The sequence below is a fragment of the Pezoporus wallicus genome, unplaced genomic scaffold (genome assembly GCF_028554395.1).
Source record: "Pezoporus wallicus isolate ANWC-B61680 ecotype Strahan unplaced genomic scaffold, APGP_CSIRO_Pwel_v1 contig_4710, whole genome shotgun sequence".
Lineage (NCBI taxonomy): Eukaryota > Metazoa > Chordata > Aves > Psittaciformes > Psittacidae > Pezoporus > Pezoporus wallicus.
In genome coordinates, this window is record NW_026640647.1 from 3474153 (window position 1) to 3491656 (window position 17504).

General features: G+C 40.5%; 3 protein-coding genes across 3 annotated transcripts in view; 1 reads left to right on the forward strand and 2 right to left on the reverse strand.

Moving 5' to 3' along the window:
• The window catches only part of HECW2 (HECT, C2 and WW domain containing E3 ubiquitin protein ligase 2), a 175645-nt gene extending 168504 nt beyond the window's left edge, over positions 1 to 7141 (reverse strand). Inside the window, exon 1 of the mRNA XM_057419924.1 lies at positions 7019 to 7141. The gene's annotated coding sequence lies outside the window, so the exon portion shown is untranslated. The remainder of the gene's footprint in view (positions 1 to 7018) is intronic.
• The window catches only part of CCDC150 (coiled-coil domain containing 150), a 36015-nt gene that overhangs the window by 9256 nt on the left and 9255 nt on the right, over positions 1 to 17504 (forward strand). The window contains exons 2-12 of the mRNA XM_057419764.1: positions 6948 to 7082; positions 8130 to 8415; positions 8798 to 9015; positions 9121 to 9299; positions 9874 to 9942; positions 10173 to 10289; positions 11642 to 11771; positions 12481 to 12524; positions 15734 to 15826; positions 16623 to 16730; positions 17202 to 17323. Coding sequence (XP_057275747.1) covers positions 6948 to 7082; positions 8130 to 8415; positions 8798 to 9015; positions 9121 to 9299; positions 9874 to 9942; positions 10173 to 10289; positions 11642 to 11771; positions 12481 to 12524; positions 15734 to 15826; positions 16623 to 16730; positions 17202 to 17323 — 1501 coding nt within the window. The remainder of the gene's footprint in view (positions 1 to 6947; positions 7083 to 8129; positions 8416 to 8797; positions 9016 to 9120; positions 9300 to 9873; positions 9943 to 10172; positions 10290 to 11641; positions 11772 to 12480; positions 12525 to 15733; positions 15827 to 16622; positions 16731 to 17201; positions 17324 to 17504) is intronic.
• Positions 7138 to 17504, reverse strand: part of GTF3C3 (general transcription factor IIIC subunit 3) — a 42384-nt gene continuing 32017 nt past the window's right edge. The window contains exon 20 of the mRNA XM_057419954.1: positions 7138 to 7225. The gene's annotated coding sequence lies outside the window, so the exon portion shown is untranslated. The remainder of the gene's footprint in view (positions 7226 to 17504) is intronic.

Sequence of the window (17504 nt, forward strand, 5' to 3'; positions counted from 1 at the left end):
AGAGAGTTAAGAACATAAAATCCGCCAGCACTTAAGTAAACAAGGTCTAAAGGGAGAAATAGTATTTTATAAAGCAGTATCTAGGGCAATTGCATTTTAACATAATTAAATACTGCATTTTTGGAAGTACAGAATACCCTGCATTGTTTGTAAATGCAGTTAAGCCTTTTAATCAGACTATTACCTTTTCATAAGTACATCAACAAAAATGACAGCCAGTAGAGAAAAATAAAACAATTAAGTACTGCTTAGATAAACTTCAAGATGTTCAAAATAGTAAGCAGGGTGATACATTTTGCTGAATGTATTAAAGTCTGGAATATAAATTAAACTCTGCTACTCAAGATAACTAAACATGTTGGCTGTGTTAATATCTGCTAATGATGCAAGTTGCTTTAAGAGATAAGAGACCCCAGATTCTCTGGTGTGGAACTGGTACTGTGCACTGCACTCCAGTATACTCTATTAGACCCTCAAGGATCCCAGCATAAAATGGATGCTAATGGTGTGGGTTATGCTCCTCTCCTTTTTCCCTGCTGCTGGCATAAATCCAGGCTCAAATCCCTCATTCGTGTATTTCAGCCCCCAAAGGACCATATAAATGATATTTTCGCCCCAGCTGACGAATGAATTCTGTACAAAGTGGACACAAGAATTTGAAGGGAAAAAAGGCCATATTTCTCCTTTTGTGCATGCATTTGGTTTACAGCATTTGTAAGTCTGCAACTCCCAGGATTTGGGCCACGCTCACCAAAGCTATGCAGCAGTCTCTGGTTATTCACATAAAAATAGCACAGCACTTCAAAGAATGCACAGTGTAGGTTTAGTAAATACGAAGTCAAAATCCCTCCCAAAAATATATGCTGTCTTTTGATTGTATTGAAAAGAAAATTTTCCTCTTAGGGACTTCATAAACAACTCCTGAATCCAAATATAAAATTTAAATTAAAAATTAATGTATCCTGTGTGAAGCCTTTGTTTTCTGTGCATCTCTGGTTTAAATCTGAGGCTACTTAATATCTGATGGGGTTCCCCTGCTTTCTTGTTTACTTGTTCTGAAGAAGTCATTTTTCCAGTAATAAATTGAAAAGACAACAGTCATTTACCTCTTCTATCTATCACGTCACTGTCTTAACCCTTAGAGACTCTTGCACTTCAAAAATAGGCCAGCAGAAACATTAAGCTTATGTGTCACAGGCATTAAGGCAAGACCTTAATTCCCTTACTTGGAATTTATCTCTATTTTACAAAAAGCACTTAAGAGGCAAATCCTTACTTGGAATTTAATTCTATTTTACAAAAAGCACTTAAATAGGATTTGCAGCTTTCAGGTTTTGAATTTAAAAATAGGAAAAAAATATTACTAAGAGCATTTGTATTGATTTAACAACTGAAACGTGTGATATTGCTTACAGCGACTGGAGGTTTTAAGCCAGGCAGCCAGGACATATAGAAAGTCATAGTATGGGAAACAATAAAAGCTATTATAAATCTTTTTGCATTTTTACAATGTTTTTCTTGGATTAGAAATCAACATTTCCATCGCCAGCTTCTAAAGGATGAGAAAGAACTTGACAAAGAACAGAATTTTTCTTTCATTTTTACAAAATTGATGCAATTGTTTCACACTTTGTTGAATTACACAGTTGCAAGTAAGGAATGGTACTGTTCGTAGGAGTACTACTGACAATCTGTTCAAAATGGATTCAAACACCTAACAGAATTCACTGTACTCTGCTTACATGAAATACTGCTTCTCAGCAGGAGTGAAGGTCACTGTTCTATAATCTAAGTGTACTAAATGTTCTGGTAAGATTTCATTTGATTTCAGGGAAAGAGGTGCTAGGAATGACAACTGAAATAATTACAAACATTTCTGTCTTTGCAGGATTATCATCTTTGACTGTTTTAGATGTCATTTAGACTTGTCATAGAACTTAAAATCTGTGGAAATCTATGCATTAACTTGTCATGTACAATGACACTTTGATTGCACTTTAATTCTGTATTCTTTTAGTTCAGTGCCTGAAAACAGGGTATTTGTCTCTGAAAGGTAAAAGAGAAAGAATGTCGAGTGCCACATTAAGTTTTTAATGCTAAATCCCTGGAGATGTGGAGCTGGTCTGTTTAAGCTGACAGGAACTAATTAAGACAGAACCTGATTCTACTGCCTGTCTCAGAACAAAACAGGAATGATATCAAAGTGTTATTATTTCTTCTAATTTCTTAGTGCTGTAAACAGAAGTTAAAAATGATAAGTCATGCCACTTAGGCTTATAACCAGTTGCTGAAGTAAACCTGGGTGCCTGAGTGCTATTCTTTATTTGCAGCAATAGGACTTTTATATACTCCTAAAGGAGTAGATAGATGCCTTCTCATATTTCACAGACTTCCCAGAGAGGAGCTGGACAGCAAACTGACACATTTTCAAGATATTGATTGTCCCTTGGTCTAGTGCTCTATAGCCTGTTTCCTGATTTAGCAAAGTGAGAGTTTTGTATCCTCTCTGTTTTAGAGAATGTGAACCTTCACAACCAGAACATTGAACATGATGTATACAGCATGCTCATTTTTTAATTACTGAAATTGTAGTACATTGAAAGGAAAATCAAAGTAGGAGAAACATCAGTCTTATTTTATTTTAGCATCATTTTAACTAGACATTTCTTAGTTGTCTACAAAGTAAACACAATACAGCTGCAGAACTTGTATTTATATTTCAAATGTTTGACAGTGTTCTGAACTGCAGATACTAGGGTCTCCTGTAAAGATAAACTACATGTGAGAATCAATCAGATCTGCATTTATACACATCTAAAGTTTGAGACTTTTTCTTTAACGCTTGCAGTCTGGGCTCAACAGCATACAAAAAAACCACCCAGTATTCTAGGAGAAAGCAATAGGATGAATAGGATGGAAAAGTACCTAGTAACTCAGTGTGTCCTATCAAAATGTAGGAAGGCTTAGTTAGTTAAATCATAGAATCATAGAAAGGGTTGGAAAGGACCTTAAGATCATCTAGTTCTAACGCCCCTGCTATGGGCAGGGGCACCTTCCACTAGACCATGTTGCCCACAGCCCTGTCCAACCTGAATGCTGCCAGAGATGGAACATTTACCACTTCTTTGGGCAACCTGTTCCAGTGCCTCACCACCCTCACAGCAACTTAGATACAAATTTATTACTATATTTTCTGCATGCATGTACATACACACACATACACAGACAGAATCTTCTCCTTGCATGTTTCTTATTAAAGATAGGTCTTCATACAAGATCTGATGGGTTTAGATTATTGCTCCTAGTGTCTATGTCCTTGAACTCATAATTCTCAGTGTGACATCATCATCAGTCATTCTAAAGATGCTAATGGTATTACAGATTACCTCAGACAGGAAAACAAACAGAAAAAGTAATCATACCAATCTGAATTATGCTTTCATAAAACTCAATAACAAGAAAATGCTTGAAGGAAGATGAATGAAACACTGGTAATCATCTATCATGTTTATTTTCCTTGTGATACATGCAAAATATTACTTGGACAGCCCAAATAGTATTTGGTTGTGTACAGAGAGGTGTCTACTGCCATTTTAGACAAATGGTATTTGGTTGCTTACAGAGAGGTGTCTAGTGCCATTTTAGACAACCTCAAGAATTCCAGCTGGCTTCCCTTTGCTTGGAACCCCCTTACATTTTGTGTATCATTTGCTAGCCCTGTAAGAGTATCTTCAGTGGCCTGCAATACCTAAACCAGCACTAGACTTCTACGTTTAGGCACCTAAAAGCCTAATCCATACTCCCTTTTTTTCTCTGATCTACACTGTGTGAAATGGATCAGAGTATTAGCATGGTATATTAAGTTTACACTGACAAGATAAGTAGAAAACTGAAAAACAAAAGTGGTCTTCTGATGATTAGTATTTTAATACAACAGCATCTTCAGTGAAACATTAACTTCACGTTCACTGGTTTGCACAAATATTCTTATGCCATTCTTTTAAAAAAAAAAAAAGATTAATTCTGTCAGCAGTGCTGATTTAACACTCAAGTTGGGTATCTCAGGATCCTGCTGTTGTCTGCTGTTGACTATTATCCCTTCCTGTCTGAGACAAAGCTGTCAAACTGAATTAATATTGTATTAGCTCACCATAAAAAAGGGGAGGAGGGGAAAAGACGGCAGATCAGAGGCAGGTAAACATACAGAGATAACAAACAGAACGTTGTTCTTTATCTGGTATGCAAAATTAGGATTATCAATAGTGGCAGCATAAGGAGGAAAAAAATACATTACATAGAATACTTATGCTGCATTATTATGCAATATATCTAATAATGTATTTACTGTAAGACTCTATAGCAGTTAATAACACTAAGCCAGGGATGATCTTTTCATGACACTCTACACAAAAGCTGGTCTCCAGCCTTCTTAAAAATCTCACAGGTTTCTACAAAGAACAGATGGATGCAAACAGACTGGGCAGCACAAAGTACAAAATTATTGCCAGTAAACCACCACAGTGGCAGAAATACACTGATAACCTGAATTCTCACAAAGTTTTGCAGACATAACAGTGTAGGAGTTTTAAGGATGGATCAAAGAACAGTGCTTTCAGCATATTTATATTAATATCCTTCAAAGTGTGCAAGTGATGAGAATTAAAAAAAAAACCACATATCTACTTGTATATGAATTAAATTAAAACACATTGGAGCTCAGCAGAATGGGCCAAGTGAACTCAGGAGGTAGTATCTCATTGATGATAAAACATATCAGCCAGGGTGAAGAAAAGTCATGCAGGGTTCTGAAGTGGAAACTTTCAGCTAACAATTTCTACAGCTTGTATTTGATGCAATAAAAAAGGGGAGAAACTAATTGAAGCAACACTCGAGCAAAGCAGATTTACAGCAGTGATAGAACAGAATGGAGGCTCTTACTCCTACAAAGGACACTCCTTTGCAGAATGCTAACCTGGATTTAGCAAATTTGATTTATCCCACCTCTCAATTCAAACTTAAAGTTCTACCTACTGTTACAGCTTTCTCTCATACCATCCAAGGAATCAAAAATAGAGATCTTTGCATTAGTGTTTGCTCTCTGATTTACCTTCATACCAAAGCGTTCTGCATAAGCAAGCAATTGAGCGAGATGAAAAGAATTCCAAAGATAGCGCTGGCAGCTCAGGCTCCACCTTGAACAAAGACTTCAGTTCTATTCTACTACACTAGAAGGAATTCAAGAAAGATCAACGAAACTATGAAAAAGGAAAGTATTTTACATGTGCTGGAATAAAACTCTGTTAACTAATGACACTTGTAGCACATAATTATCTACAAATACATGGTAAATCTAAGTAGAAATTGAAGGAAGATATCAGCATAGTAAAAAGGCTATAACTAAAAAACTGTCATTATGAGAAAGGAAAATGTAATGTCACCTTTAAGAAGTGACTCTACTGGAATATGGAATAACTTCCCAGAGAAAGCTCCATTTCCCCAAAAATTTGCAATCAGCAATAATAAAAACATGATGTGAATTATCCTATTTTTTTTAATATATCTAATTTACATCAAAGTTTTACTAAGATATGTGAGCTGCTGTACACATCACAGAAGGCATAGGTGTTTTAATAGTACACCTATACTCTTAACCACAAACCAAAACATTCTTCTATTCCATTTTAGCTTGGAACTTCATGCAGCAATGATGATTCCACCAGGCATATATGTAGGAAAACACCAGGCCACAGTTTGCCACCAGGCAAACTAGAGGAAATTATTCTGATATGAAGAAAACAGTAGGTGGCCCATCATCATAATGCACTTGCCTGCCCCATCTTCTACTGCCATATAAACGACATCAAAAATAAAAGAAAATGCCAGTTTTAGGTTATTTTGAAGACTCCAGTGAAACTGTGGACAGAATAGCTAGAGCAGAAAAGGACATCAAATTGTTTCACTTCAGCTTTCAACACTCCATTCTTTGATCACAGTCATCTTAAAAGTTTCTTGTGGAAAACATGCTACAGTTTGATGTGTACGTTCCACATTTTTATACAAAGTTAGTCTTACTGAACTACACACCAATGTCTAAAAGTAAAGAACATGACTAAAAAGCTCAGACCAATCATTTCTTATTAAGCATAGAGCTTGATCTGTTTGTTTCAAAATTTATACAACACCTTCAGAATTAACTATCTTTCTGTCAAACTTTGTTACCTTACCTTAGTTCATGAAAGGATCTCTGAAATAGTTTCCATTTGACCTACATACCAGTTTTTCTTTTATCTTCTCACTTCCAACACATATTATTCTACTGCATAAACTAGGCATCCCTACATTGCTATTGTATCAATAGCCTTTGATTAAAGAACAGCTGAAGTACAACACCAGTAGTTATTGAGAAACTATACAATAAAAAAAAAGTTACTTTTAATATTCAGTGATATTTATGCAACTCTTCCTTAGGTGAGAAGCTTAAGAGTTACTTAATTTATCATTTTTAATCTCTTTTTTCTTTATATTCCCTCACATCCCACGTTTCTTCACAAGCCTCCTGGCAACATCCCCCAGGCAAAGGCTTCCTGGAGCAAATTCTCAAGTGGAGCAATGACATCTGTGCATCAGCTGAGGATCATTTTATTACACATACATTACTGATCAAATGCAGCATTGGCCTGTCTGCAGAGTCACTCTTTTCGCTCAGAAAAGCTGCAACCTTTCCTCCAAACTAAAGCAGTCATGCCAGAAGATCCTTAAATCAAAACAATTATATTCATCAACAGAATGCAAAATTTGCAGCATTAATGAATAGGCACCAGCTGCAGTTGCACAGATTATAAAACGCGTAGTCACCGTGTTTAGATACTCCAAAAAAAAATAGTTCCTCTCTGCTGCCATCTACAGATAGATTTGAAATAGTTGTAAAATCTACTTTTCACTTCCAGATACGTATTTAAGACTAGGATCTCGACACGCCCTACAAACCAGTTCACCCCAAATATCTCAACAGTGTTACCGCAACATATTAGAAGTGTCAGGCGAAGCTGAGCCCAAGCGACAGGTCGTCGAAAGGTCTTTAGGTATTGCCACGGTGATTTAGGTGTTGCCAAGTGATGCTTTATCCTGTGCAAAATCCTTATCTGGGAATTAGGTGCTCATGTTCTCTGTCTAATGCATGGGAAGAGTTAAGTCTCACACAGATGCCCCTCAGAAGCCAGATGAGCTGCCAAAAGTGAAAGGGAGATTCTCAGGTATAAATATAAAAATCTCAGGTATATATTTAATGCTTTTGCTTGAGTCCTCAGAATATCTAAGGCTTACTGGTTGTAGCATTGCTATTAGATGCCTGCTTCAGACACCATACTGCCAGTTTCACAGCTGTACGTTCTAACCAAGAGGTTGCGAAGTCAGTTTCCCTCTCTGCATGAAAATGAACCTCAGTAGACAGAAGTGGTACGTTTGTAAAAGACTGACACCTCCAATACACAGTGGAGACAGTGCAACTCAGGCTGCTCATCTGTATTAAATGACTGTATGCCTGTTAAGTATAAAATACTATTCTTGCATAGGGCCCAAAGCGAGCGTCATTTGATATGAAGTAAATCGATCATGCACGGAACAACTATTATTATGTTCCTGCAGGGCATCTTCCCTCAGAGGTCTGACCCTACACACCCTGCAAGCTGACTTTAAACCTCTTCAAACGCTACCATAATTCAGCGGTTTGTTGTAAAACATGCTTCTAAGAGCTACCTAAGCATGAGGAGACAAAACGCGCAATCCACGGAGCGCTCCTGAAGACCTCCACGGGCTCTCGCAACAGTCGCCGCACATCTCAGCCCCCCGCCTGTGCGCGATAGGGGCGGGCCCGGCTGCGCGCTCCCGCCTGAGACCGGGCCCAGGGGGACTCCGCGCTCCGCCCCGACCTTACCCCCCAGGGCCCGGCCAGGGGGACCGGGAAGCCGGGTGTGAAGGAGGCGCGGCGCGGCGTGGCGGGACAGATGAGAGCCGAAGCAGAACGTCCTGTGAGCACCTCAGGACCCCGCTCGCCAGCAGCACCTCAGGCGCACCCTGACTGCGGAGGAACCCCCGCCGGCGGCTCAAACCACCCTCCTCCCTGACGGGAGACTATCGCTGCCCGGCGCGCTGCTGCGCATGCGCCGCCGGGGGCCTTGTCCCAGGTTCTGGACACCGGGATCGGCCGCGGTGGGAGTGCAGTGCGGGCGGTACCGCAGCCGTGGCTGGGGCGGGTCCCCGCAGGGCGGCGATGGCCAGGCCAATCATCGTGCCCATGAGAGTCAGGGTGACCGTCCCAGAGGCCTTCATGGTGCTCCACCTGAGGATGAAGATGGTGGAGGAGCAAACCGGTGCCCTGGTGCGAGACCTGGAGGAGCTTGGCATCAATGGGCAGAGGTAAGGAGAAAGCAGGGTAAGTTTTTCCCCTTCAGCAGCCTGGTCTAGTGGAAGGTGTCGCTGCCCATTGCCGGGGACTTGGAACTAGTTGAGCTTTAAGGTCCCTTCCAACCCAAACCAATCTGTGAGTTGCAGTTTCGGATATTACTTCATTTTCCTCTTCTCAATCCTCTTTTCACCCCTTTGCTGTGCTTTGCTCTTCTTTCCATGAAGGAGCTGGTGCTGGCAGTATCAGCAAGAACAGGCTACAGCAACCTGGGGTCACTGGAAACCTTCCAGCTCTGTGAAACGTGGTTTCTAATCTAATCACACCTGTAACACGTACATGCAATGTCAGGTGGGTTTACATACACAGAGTAGGTCAGTCTTTTCTCCTTTTCAGCCTTGAGCATTTCCACTCAGAGACCTCAGAAACACCCGCTCGTCCCCCAGCCATTAGCCCTGTGCAGGCCAGGGTAGCATTTGTGGGAGAAAATACACTGTGGAAGAACTGTGAGATGCTGGTGAATCGAATGTGTCAGTTAGAGAGTGTTGTACAGACACTGAAATCAAACATCTTCCGGCTGCAGGCAGAAAAGAAGCTGAACTCCAAGCACACAGGTAGTAAAAAAAGGGGGGGGGGGGAAGGGTGTTACTACTTCATTCTTCATTATCCCTACTAATGCTTTTTCTGTCAATGAAAGTTTTTTGTCTTTTCCTGTGCAGCCCAATTGGAACAATGCTTGAGTACACTCCATGAGGCGCATTTGCGAGAAATGAAGACTGTACAGCAAGAAGCAATGAAGTTGCATCAGCAACTGAGTGATATGAAAGAGGCTGAAGAAAAGGCAAAAGAAGAAGTTCAGAGACTGAGTACTGCTCTGGAGATTACAACTTCATCCAAGGTACAAGATTATGATCTTCCAGTAGTTTCAAATATGAACAGACTTGTTTTTAAGTACAGTCGTCTCTGATATAGTTAAACAGAATGTATATTCAGCTGGAAAAGGGAGTTTATGATATATTGTTGGCAGTAAGAGCAAAACCATTTGATAATGAGATTCTGTGCTTCCAAAAAAAATCACATAGGAAATAAAGAATAAAAATATTTGGGATATGTAATTCTGTCATCTTTGTGACTTCAGTTCATCCCAGCTTTTCTCAATAGCTTTTCTGTTTTTCCAGGAATTTCTCTGGTGTTTCAGTCTTACACTTCTGTTACTATCTCCCCTGAAGAGAACTTCAATGGAGTATGTCACTCAATCACATTAACTGTACTAAAGAATGTGTTGCTTCTTAGCGCTTGCACTCTTATATTCAGTGCTTTAGAACAGAGAACATGAGGCTGGAGATAGAAATGAAGTCCTAGGTGTTAGTACAGCAGTTGTATTCTATAATAAATAGGTAATAAATAAATTCCTTTTGCAATAGTTATGAACATGACAGGGTAAAAATATCTGTTCCTTTCATCTTCTTTAGATGGATGTAGTAACTGCAGCTGAGGAACTGAGGAACACAAACCAGAAGATTAACTGTAGACTTCAGGAGGTAAGTACAGGAGCAAAGAGCTCAGTAGGAGGCTAAATTTGCCTAGTGTTTAAAGCTTTGAAGATTCTTAAATAATATTCTGGGACCAATTTGGCAATATGCAGAACCCAAAGGAACTTCCCAGCCATGCTCATAACTAAATACAGACAGAACATCTTTCATATATACTCTTGAAGTATTTGTTCAATCTGTCTAATTAGATCTGGGTCAGAAAGTGTTTATTTTTCTAGCTCACAGAACAGCTCTCCCAGGAGATCAGCCTGCGGCAGTCTCTGGAGGAATCCCATGCAACTGTGTTGTGTTATGTACAGGACATGGAAGCAATAGTAGAAGCGGAACAAAAGCAGGTTTGAGAAACTTTCAGTCTTCTTTTGTGTCTGTTTTCGTTTTCTCATCTGGGAGGAAGAGCAAGAACTTGGATGTCGTTCCTAGAAACCAGTTAAAACACTTTATAACTACAACATTTTGTACAAGTGTTGATCAGAAGACATCATGTAGTCAAACTTCCTGCTCAAAGTCGGAGTATCACAAACACTGGACTGGAGCAGTGGTGGATTTGTTCAGCAGCACTGTTCGAAGACTCTAATTCCATGGCAGCTGTAGGCATTTTTGATAGTACTACCATAATGTTCCAGTTAAGATTTTTTTTCTACCATCCAATCTGAATGTTCCAAGTTTAATCTGGGACCACTCCCCCTTCCTTTAATCATTCAGTGCAACTGAAAAGAATTTGACTTTATAATCTTTGTAACTGCCACTTACATTTGTGGGACATAGGTGGATCCTGCCTTAACCTGTCTTCCCCAGGCTGTACAAACGTCTTTATAATTGGGGTACCAATAAACAGAAAAATATTTTGTTGAGATCATAAACTTTCTGGGAGTAAGAATGCTTTCTCCATTAACTGCCATAATGACAAAGCAAGATCTTTGTTCTCAGCTGTATTTGTATTATCTAGCTATTTTGGAGTGTGGGGAGAGGCCATAGTTCATAGTAGAAATGAACTGGTTTACGCATAATTCACTTAATAACTCTGCATGTATACACACATGCCAGCCACATGCAGTCACTCTAACACTTCTGAATTCATAGCAACAGTTCAGTAAGGATGAAAGAAAGCAAATAGCAAAGTATCAAAACTTGAATAACTGAGGTTTGTTTGTTTTTTTATTTTTTGCTCATCATCAAGGTCTGTGTCCCTGAAACATACAAAGTTCTGTTAGAAATTACCAGTTGGTTTTGGGTTTTTTTCCCCCCTACATGCCTTTTATCATTGTGTTCTTCTACAGCAGAAGTGGAAAAATGATGGAGACCTTATTGAACTGTATGAATTACATACGTCATGTGAGAAACAAAGGCTTAGTTTCATTAATCTGTCAGTTGTTGATGGGTATAGTTGACCATGTTGCATTCATCTTCATCTTCTATAGCTTGATCTTTTCTGTAATCTTAATTGTACAAACTGTTAGATTCTGCCTGTCATCTAAAGATGATTATAAGCACACATACACTGTGTTACATATAGAAATATATAGAATTGCTTGCCATAAGTCTTCTGCATAAAGCTGGGATGAGCAGAGAAGAGAAGCTGACCAGGCTTTATCTTTTCCACTTAGATTAACTTTTTAGGCTCTGAAATCTGGTAGGTTTGCCAGACTGAATTCTGCATCTTAAAGAATAACATGTAATATTATTGCAGGTACAGATACTACACCAGGACTGCCAAGACTTGTGTAAAAATTTCCAGCTAGCCCGAGTGAGGCTGCAAGAGGAAGAGGAAAGAACTGCACAGCTGGAGCAACAGTGCACAAAACTGAAAGCTGAGCTGGGTATGACAGTGGATTCTTGTCACATCCTTTTAGCCCTTCTCTGTCTTCTGCTTCCACAGTGAGAGGAAACAAGCACCAGACCTGTTAATTGAAGGAACTTTTGAGTGAGTCTTTGATGATACCTTGGACATCACAACATTTTGGCTAGATTTCCCTCCCTACCCTACTCATGCTGAATTGTCTTTTGTTGTCTTTGTATTTTCCCAGTATGTTATAAAGCACAGAATATTATAGGCAGGTTGATTCAAATTCCAACAAAAATGCTTCTGTTTTTAGATCTGTGTGGTTTTAGCAGGGATCTGATCTAACTACTGTTTTCTTTATCAGTGCACAAAAATTTTGTATATGGGCTGCAGGTTACAGTCGGCACAAGTCAGTTTCTTACACACCTGGCAACTGCGTAAGAGTCATAGTGTTACTTGGTTTGCTGAAGCAATCACAGAAGTGGTACATGTAGGAGACTGGCATGATGGAATGCTTCATTTAAAAATTAAATACATTACAATTACTCTATGGAATCAATTTTTCAAAGTAATTTTGCTGAAATACTGAAGTTATCAAGGAAATTATTAAAGAACAGCATATTTGTAGCAGTCTTACCTGTTTGTGGCATATTCAGTAACTCAGATAAACTTTAAATCAAAATGTCACCTTTTAAAGTTACCAAACAGATAATAAAGTCTGTCCTGACATTCTTTCCTATTTTTAGACTCCAGGAACTGTATCATTTCCCAGCTTGGTGAAGAAACAAAAGTAAGTTGTAAACAAGTATTGGTGAGGAAAACAGCTAAATAAAGATCAGAACAGCCTATGTGAGACCTTTCAAATGTACGACATTCAGAGGCAGAGTTTTTATGTAGACAAATGCCAAGTGCAACCAAGGCTACTAACCACTGAATGTCTTATTTTATTATTTTACCAGTTTGGGGTTGACCTACTTATTTTTGAAAGATTTAACTTTCGTATTCTACTGAAATATCAAAACACTGATATGAATGCCTGCCTTGGAAAGCTAGAACTGGCCACAAAACACTGTTGTGGTAGCACAGGCATTGCATATAAAGGAGACAAATGGGTTGGTGATTAATACTACAGAAAAAAATCAGAAGCTTGGTTAACTGGGTACTGAATTTTCTAGCAATTGCTAGGGGAAATCCCATGGGTAAGGCTGTTTGAAGGTAAAGGGGCCCAAGATAGTTGGTTGGCATTCAAGGATTGCTTTTTCCGAGCTCAAGATCGGAGCATCCCAACACATAGGAAGTCAAGGAAGAGGGCCAGGAGACCTGCATGGCTAAATAGGGAATTGCTGGGTATGCTCAAGTGGAAGAGGAGAGTTTACAGGTCATGGAAGGAGGGGCTGGCCACTTGGGAGGAATATAAGGCTGCTGCTAGAGGATGTAGGAAGGCAGCTAGGATGACTAAGGCCTCCTTAGAATTAAACCTGGCAAGAAGGGTCAAGGACAGCAAAAAGAGCTTTTTCAAGTACATGGCAGATAAAACTAACACCAGAGGCAATGTAGGCCCACTGATGAACGGGATGGGTGCCCTGGTGACAGAAGATACAGAGATGGCAGAGTTACTGAATGCCTTTTTTGTCTCTGTCTACTCTGCTGCAGGCAGTCCTGAAGAGCCCTGTACCCCTGAGACCTTAGATGAAGTCAGGTCAACAGAGCGGTTTGCCTTAGTCGATGAGGAATGGGTTAGAGACCAGTTGAGCAATCTGGACATCCATAAATCCATGGGTCCAGATGGGATGCACCCGCGGGTGCTGAGGGAACTGGCGGAAGTCATTGCTAGACCACTCTCCATCATCTTTACCAAGTCTTGGGAAATGGGAGAGGTGCCTGAGGACTGGAGGAAAGCAAATGTCACTCCAGTCTTCAAAAAGGGCAAGAAGGAGCACCCGGGTAACTATAGACCGGTCAGCCTCACCTCCATCCCTGGAAAAGTGATGGAACACCTTATCCTTAGTGCCATCTTAAGGCATATCAAGGATAAGAGGGTTATGAGGGCAGTCAACATGGCTTCACCAAGGGGAAGTCATGCTTGACCAATCTCTTAGCCTTTTATGAGGAAATAACATGGTGGATGGATGATGGCAGAGCGGTGGATGTGGTCTACCTTGACTTCAGCAAAGCATTTGACACAGTCTCCCACAGCATCCTCACAGCTAAATTGAGGAAGTGTGGTCTGGATGATCAGGTAGTGAGGTGGACTGTGAACTGGCTGAAGGAGAGAAGCCAGAGAGTTGTAGTCTATGGGGCGGAGTCCAGTTGAAGGCCTGTAACTAGTGGAGTGCCTCAAGGGTTGGTACTGGGACCAGTATTATTTAATATATTCATCAATGATTTAGATGAGGGAATTGAGTGTACTATCAGCAAGTTTGCTGATGACACTAAGCTGGGAGGAGTGGCTGACACGCCAGAAGGCTGTGCTGCCATCCAGCGAGACCTGGACAGGCTGGAGAGTTGGGCAGGGAATAACTTGATGAAATATAACAAGGTGTCCTGGAAAGTGTTTCTCCTCCTTGGTAGCTGGTGCAGTGCAGTGTTTTGACTTTCGGCTCGGGAACAGAGCTGATAGAGATGAGTCCTGCATCTGGGCAGGGCTGGGAACAACCCCAGGTTCCTAGTGGTATAGGTTGGGGAATTTGTGACCTGTTAGCATTCTTTTCGATTCTCCTCTCCGTCCCTCCGAGAGCAGGGGGAGGGAAAGAAGGGGGGAAGTGAGCGAAGAGTCCTGCATGTGGGCAGGAACAACCCCAGGTTCCAGTATAGGTTGGGGAACGACCTGTTAGAGAGCAGTGTAGGGGAGAGGGACCTGGGGGTCCTAGTGGGCGACAGGATGACCATGAGCCAACACTGCCCTTGTGGCCAAGAAGGCCAATGGCATCCTGGGGTGTATTAGAAGGGGGGTGGTTAGTAGGTTGAGAGAGGTTCTCCTTCCCCTCTACTCTGCCCTGGTGAGACCGCATCTGGAATATTGTGTCCAGTTCTGGGCCTCTCAGTTCAAGAAGGACAGGGAGCTGCTGGAGAGAGTCCAGCGCAGGACAACGAAGATGATTAAGGGAGTGGAGCATCTCCCTTATGAGGAAAGACTGAGGGAGCTGGGTCTCTATAGTTCGGAGGAGACTGAGGGGTGACCTTATTAGTGTATATAAATATATAAAGGGGGAGTGTCACGAGGATGGAGCCAGGCTCTACTCAGTGGCAAACAATGATAGGACAAGGGGTAATGGGTACAAACTGGAACACAAGAGGTTCCACTTAAACTTGAGAAGAAACTTCTTCTCAGTGAGGGTGACGGAACACTGGAACAGGCTGCCCAGGGAGGTTGTGGAGTCTCCTTCCCTGGAGACATTCAAAACCCGCCTGGACACATTCCTGTGTAACATTATCTAGGTGTTCCTGCTCCGGCAGGGGGATTGGACTAGATGATCTTTTGAGGTCCCTTCCAATCTCTAGCATACTGTGATACTGTGATACTGTGAATGGGCAAGGAGGTATGTTTACTGCCTATTTAGGGAGTGTGGCTGCTGTCTGAAGTCTTCTCTGAAAGAGAAAGTTTCAGTAAGATGAGGTAAAAATTCAGCTGAGCCATGGAGTATCACAATGCGGGCAAAGGATTCTTTAATTCATTAATTGTACCACTTCTGTCCTTTAAGCTCAGAAGCGTTGAGACTAATTATACTGGAAACTAATAAGTTTAAGCTCAAAAGGATATAAAGACACCCTCAACTTTCAAAGCTAAGTTAGAGCACGTAGCACTTTGGTTGTTGTTTCATATTTTGGAAAGAGGCTTGTCTTAGATGAGCCATGTGCGGTGCTTGCAAGAACATAGCGATGTGACAATAGCTTAAGGAAACAGGCAAGTACAAAACAAAGATTTCATATTTGTGAAGTGTCTGGCTAAATGGCATCTAATTTTTTTTTTTCTTAGTGTTTTGTTTTATTGCCCCTTAGAATGCACAGCTGTCTTTAAGCAAAGAACGCAAGGAGAACCTGCAACTTCAGTCTAAAATGACCACCTTACGAGAGACAGCAGAGAAAGTACAGGTAATGAGAATAGCTACTCTTGTTTTTAAGATGGAAATAAAGTAGAACAAGCGATTATAGTGAGAAATGATTATATATTAATGGGAAGCCTCAAATGCAGGTGAGGAGACAAAATTTAATGCCCTCAGGTAATGCGGGCTAATTCAATCACTACAGTAGGTAACTGTTCCAGATTTCCTATCCTTAAGGCTGGAAAGTTTTCTTCACAATACTTATTTTGAATCAGGGTTTTTGAACATGTCTGCTTCAGGGGCCAGGACATGTAGGACTACCGCTGCTGCCTCTTCTATCTACCCTCAAAGTAGTACATTTATATTCCTTTGCACCTTTATATTCTTAAGGAGTATGTTTCTATTAATGAATCAAATACGCAGTACCTGTTTGACTAAACTTTCCTCTGCCTCTTGGGGCAAAAGGTTCCATTTTATCTGTATCTGTAGAAAACCAACTGTGAAATTAGTAGGGGTCTGTTTTCAATTTTTGTCTTTTTTGCCTTAGAAACATTACTTTTTTTCTGGACTTCAAAACTCAGAAGTGATTATGCTTGATAGGTAGTTTAAACTATGTTCTCTTTCTTCCATATTACTCTAAACTTTTGACACCTTGGAATAAATAAGTCTCCCATAAATAGGGACCACCTGAACAAATTTTTTTGAAACTTTCTACCTAAAATAGCTTTTTCCACATCTGCAAGAGATTTTTTAACAGTTTCTGACAGGCTACTGTGCAGTTAAAAAAAACCTAACCCCCTGAAAACATGTCTCTCATCCTCCTCCTCCTCCTTCTATCTAACCAGATCCTTAATGACCACTTAAGCCAGCAATGCTCAGAGCTCAGCACCACACTCCAAAGTGTTGCCATGGAGAATGCTAAACTCATTTCAGACCATCAGACTGTGCTTAAGGTACAAGCCTACTATTAAAGTCCAAGAAAGTTTGTAGCTCAGACGTTAGACAACAGACTAATTCCTAATACTGATAATCTGTGGGAATAGAGTAAAATATTTCACATACAGTAATGGAGGTTCGGTAAGTGTTGGTGTCCTTCTTTGCAAAGATTTACTTTCAGTACAGAAAAAAGAGGACATATGTTTTGGGGAGAGAGTGTAAATGTGGTAATCCTAAATACAGAATTATCCTGTAACAACCACTAAGAAAGAGGAACATATGAATTAATGGGTATTTTAAGTACTGTAAAAGCAGAAGATAATTGGAAGTAATATGGATCTGAGATTAAATATATATAGATAAAAGCTAGGTAAGGTGAACTCAGATTTGCAAGAGCTCAATGACAAATGAACAGCTTTGTAAATTAGTTACTCGTCCTTCATCATTCTGATGTTAGTGTTATTGCCTGGGTCATTTTTCCCCTTTAGGCAGAACAAGACAAGACCCATAAGCTGCAAGAGCAAGACTCACTTCTGAATGCTGCCCATGCCAACGTTCTTGGAGAGCTGCAGAGTGTGCAGCATGAGAGGTCTCAGCTTCAAAGAGAGCTGTGAGTTTTCTTGTCTGCAGCCTCTTTCCCCCCTTCCTCCATTGTATTCTCATCACCTTGATTTCTGCTTCTCTAGCACTCATTACTTAGTAACACAGACAGGCCAGTTTGGTATTTAATATGGAGGCCATCTTCTGTCCTTCTGTTGTGCTAGAACTCCAGCTTGTCTTTTTTTTTCTTT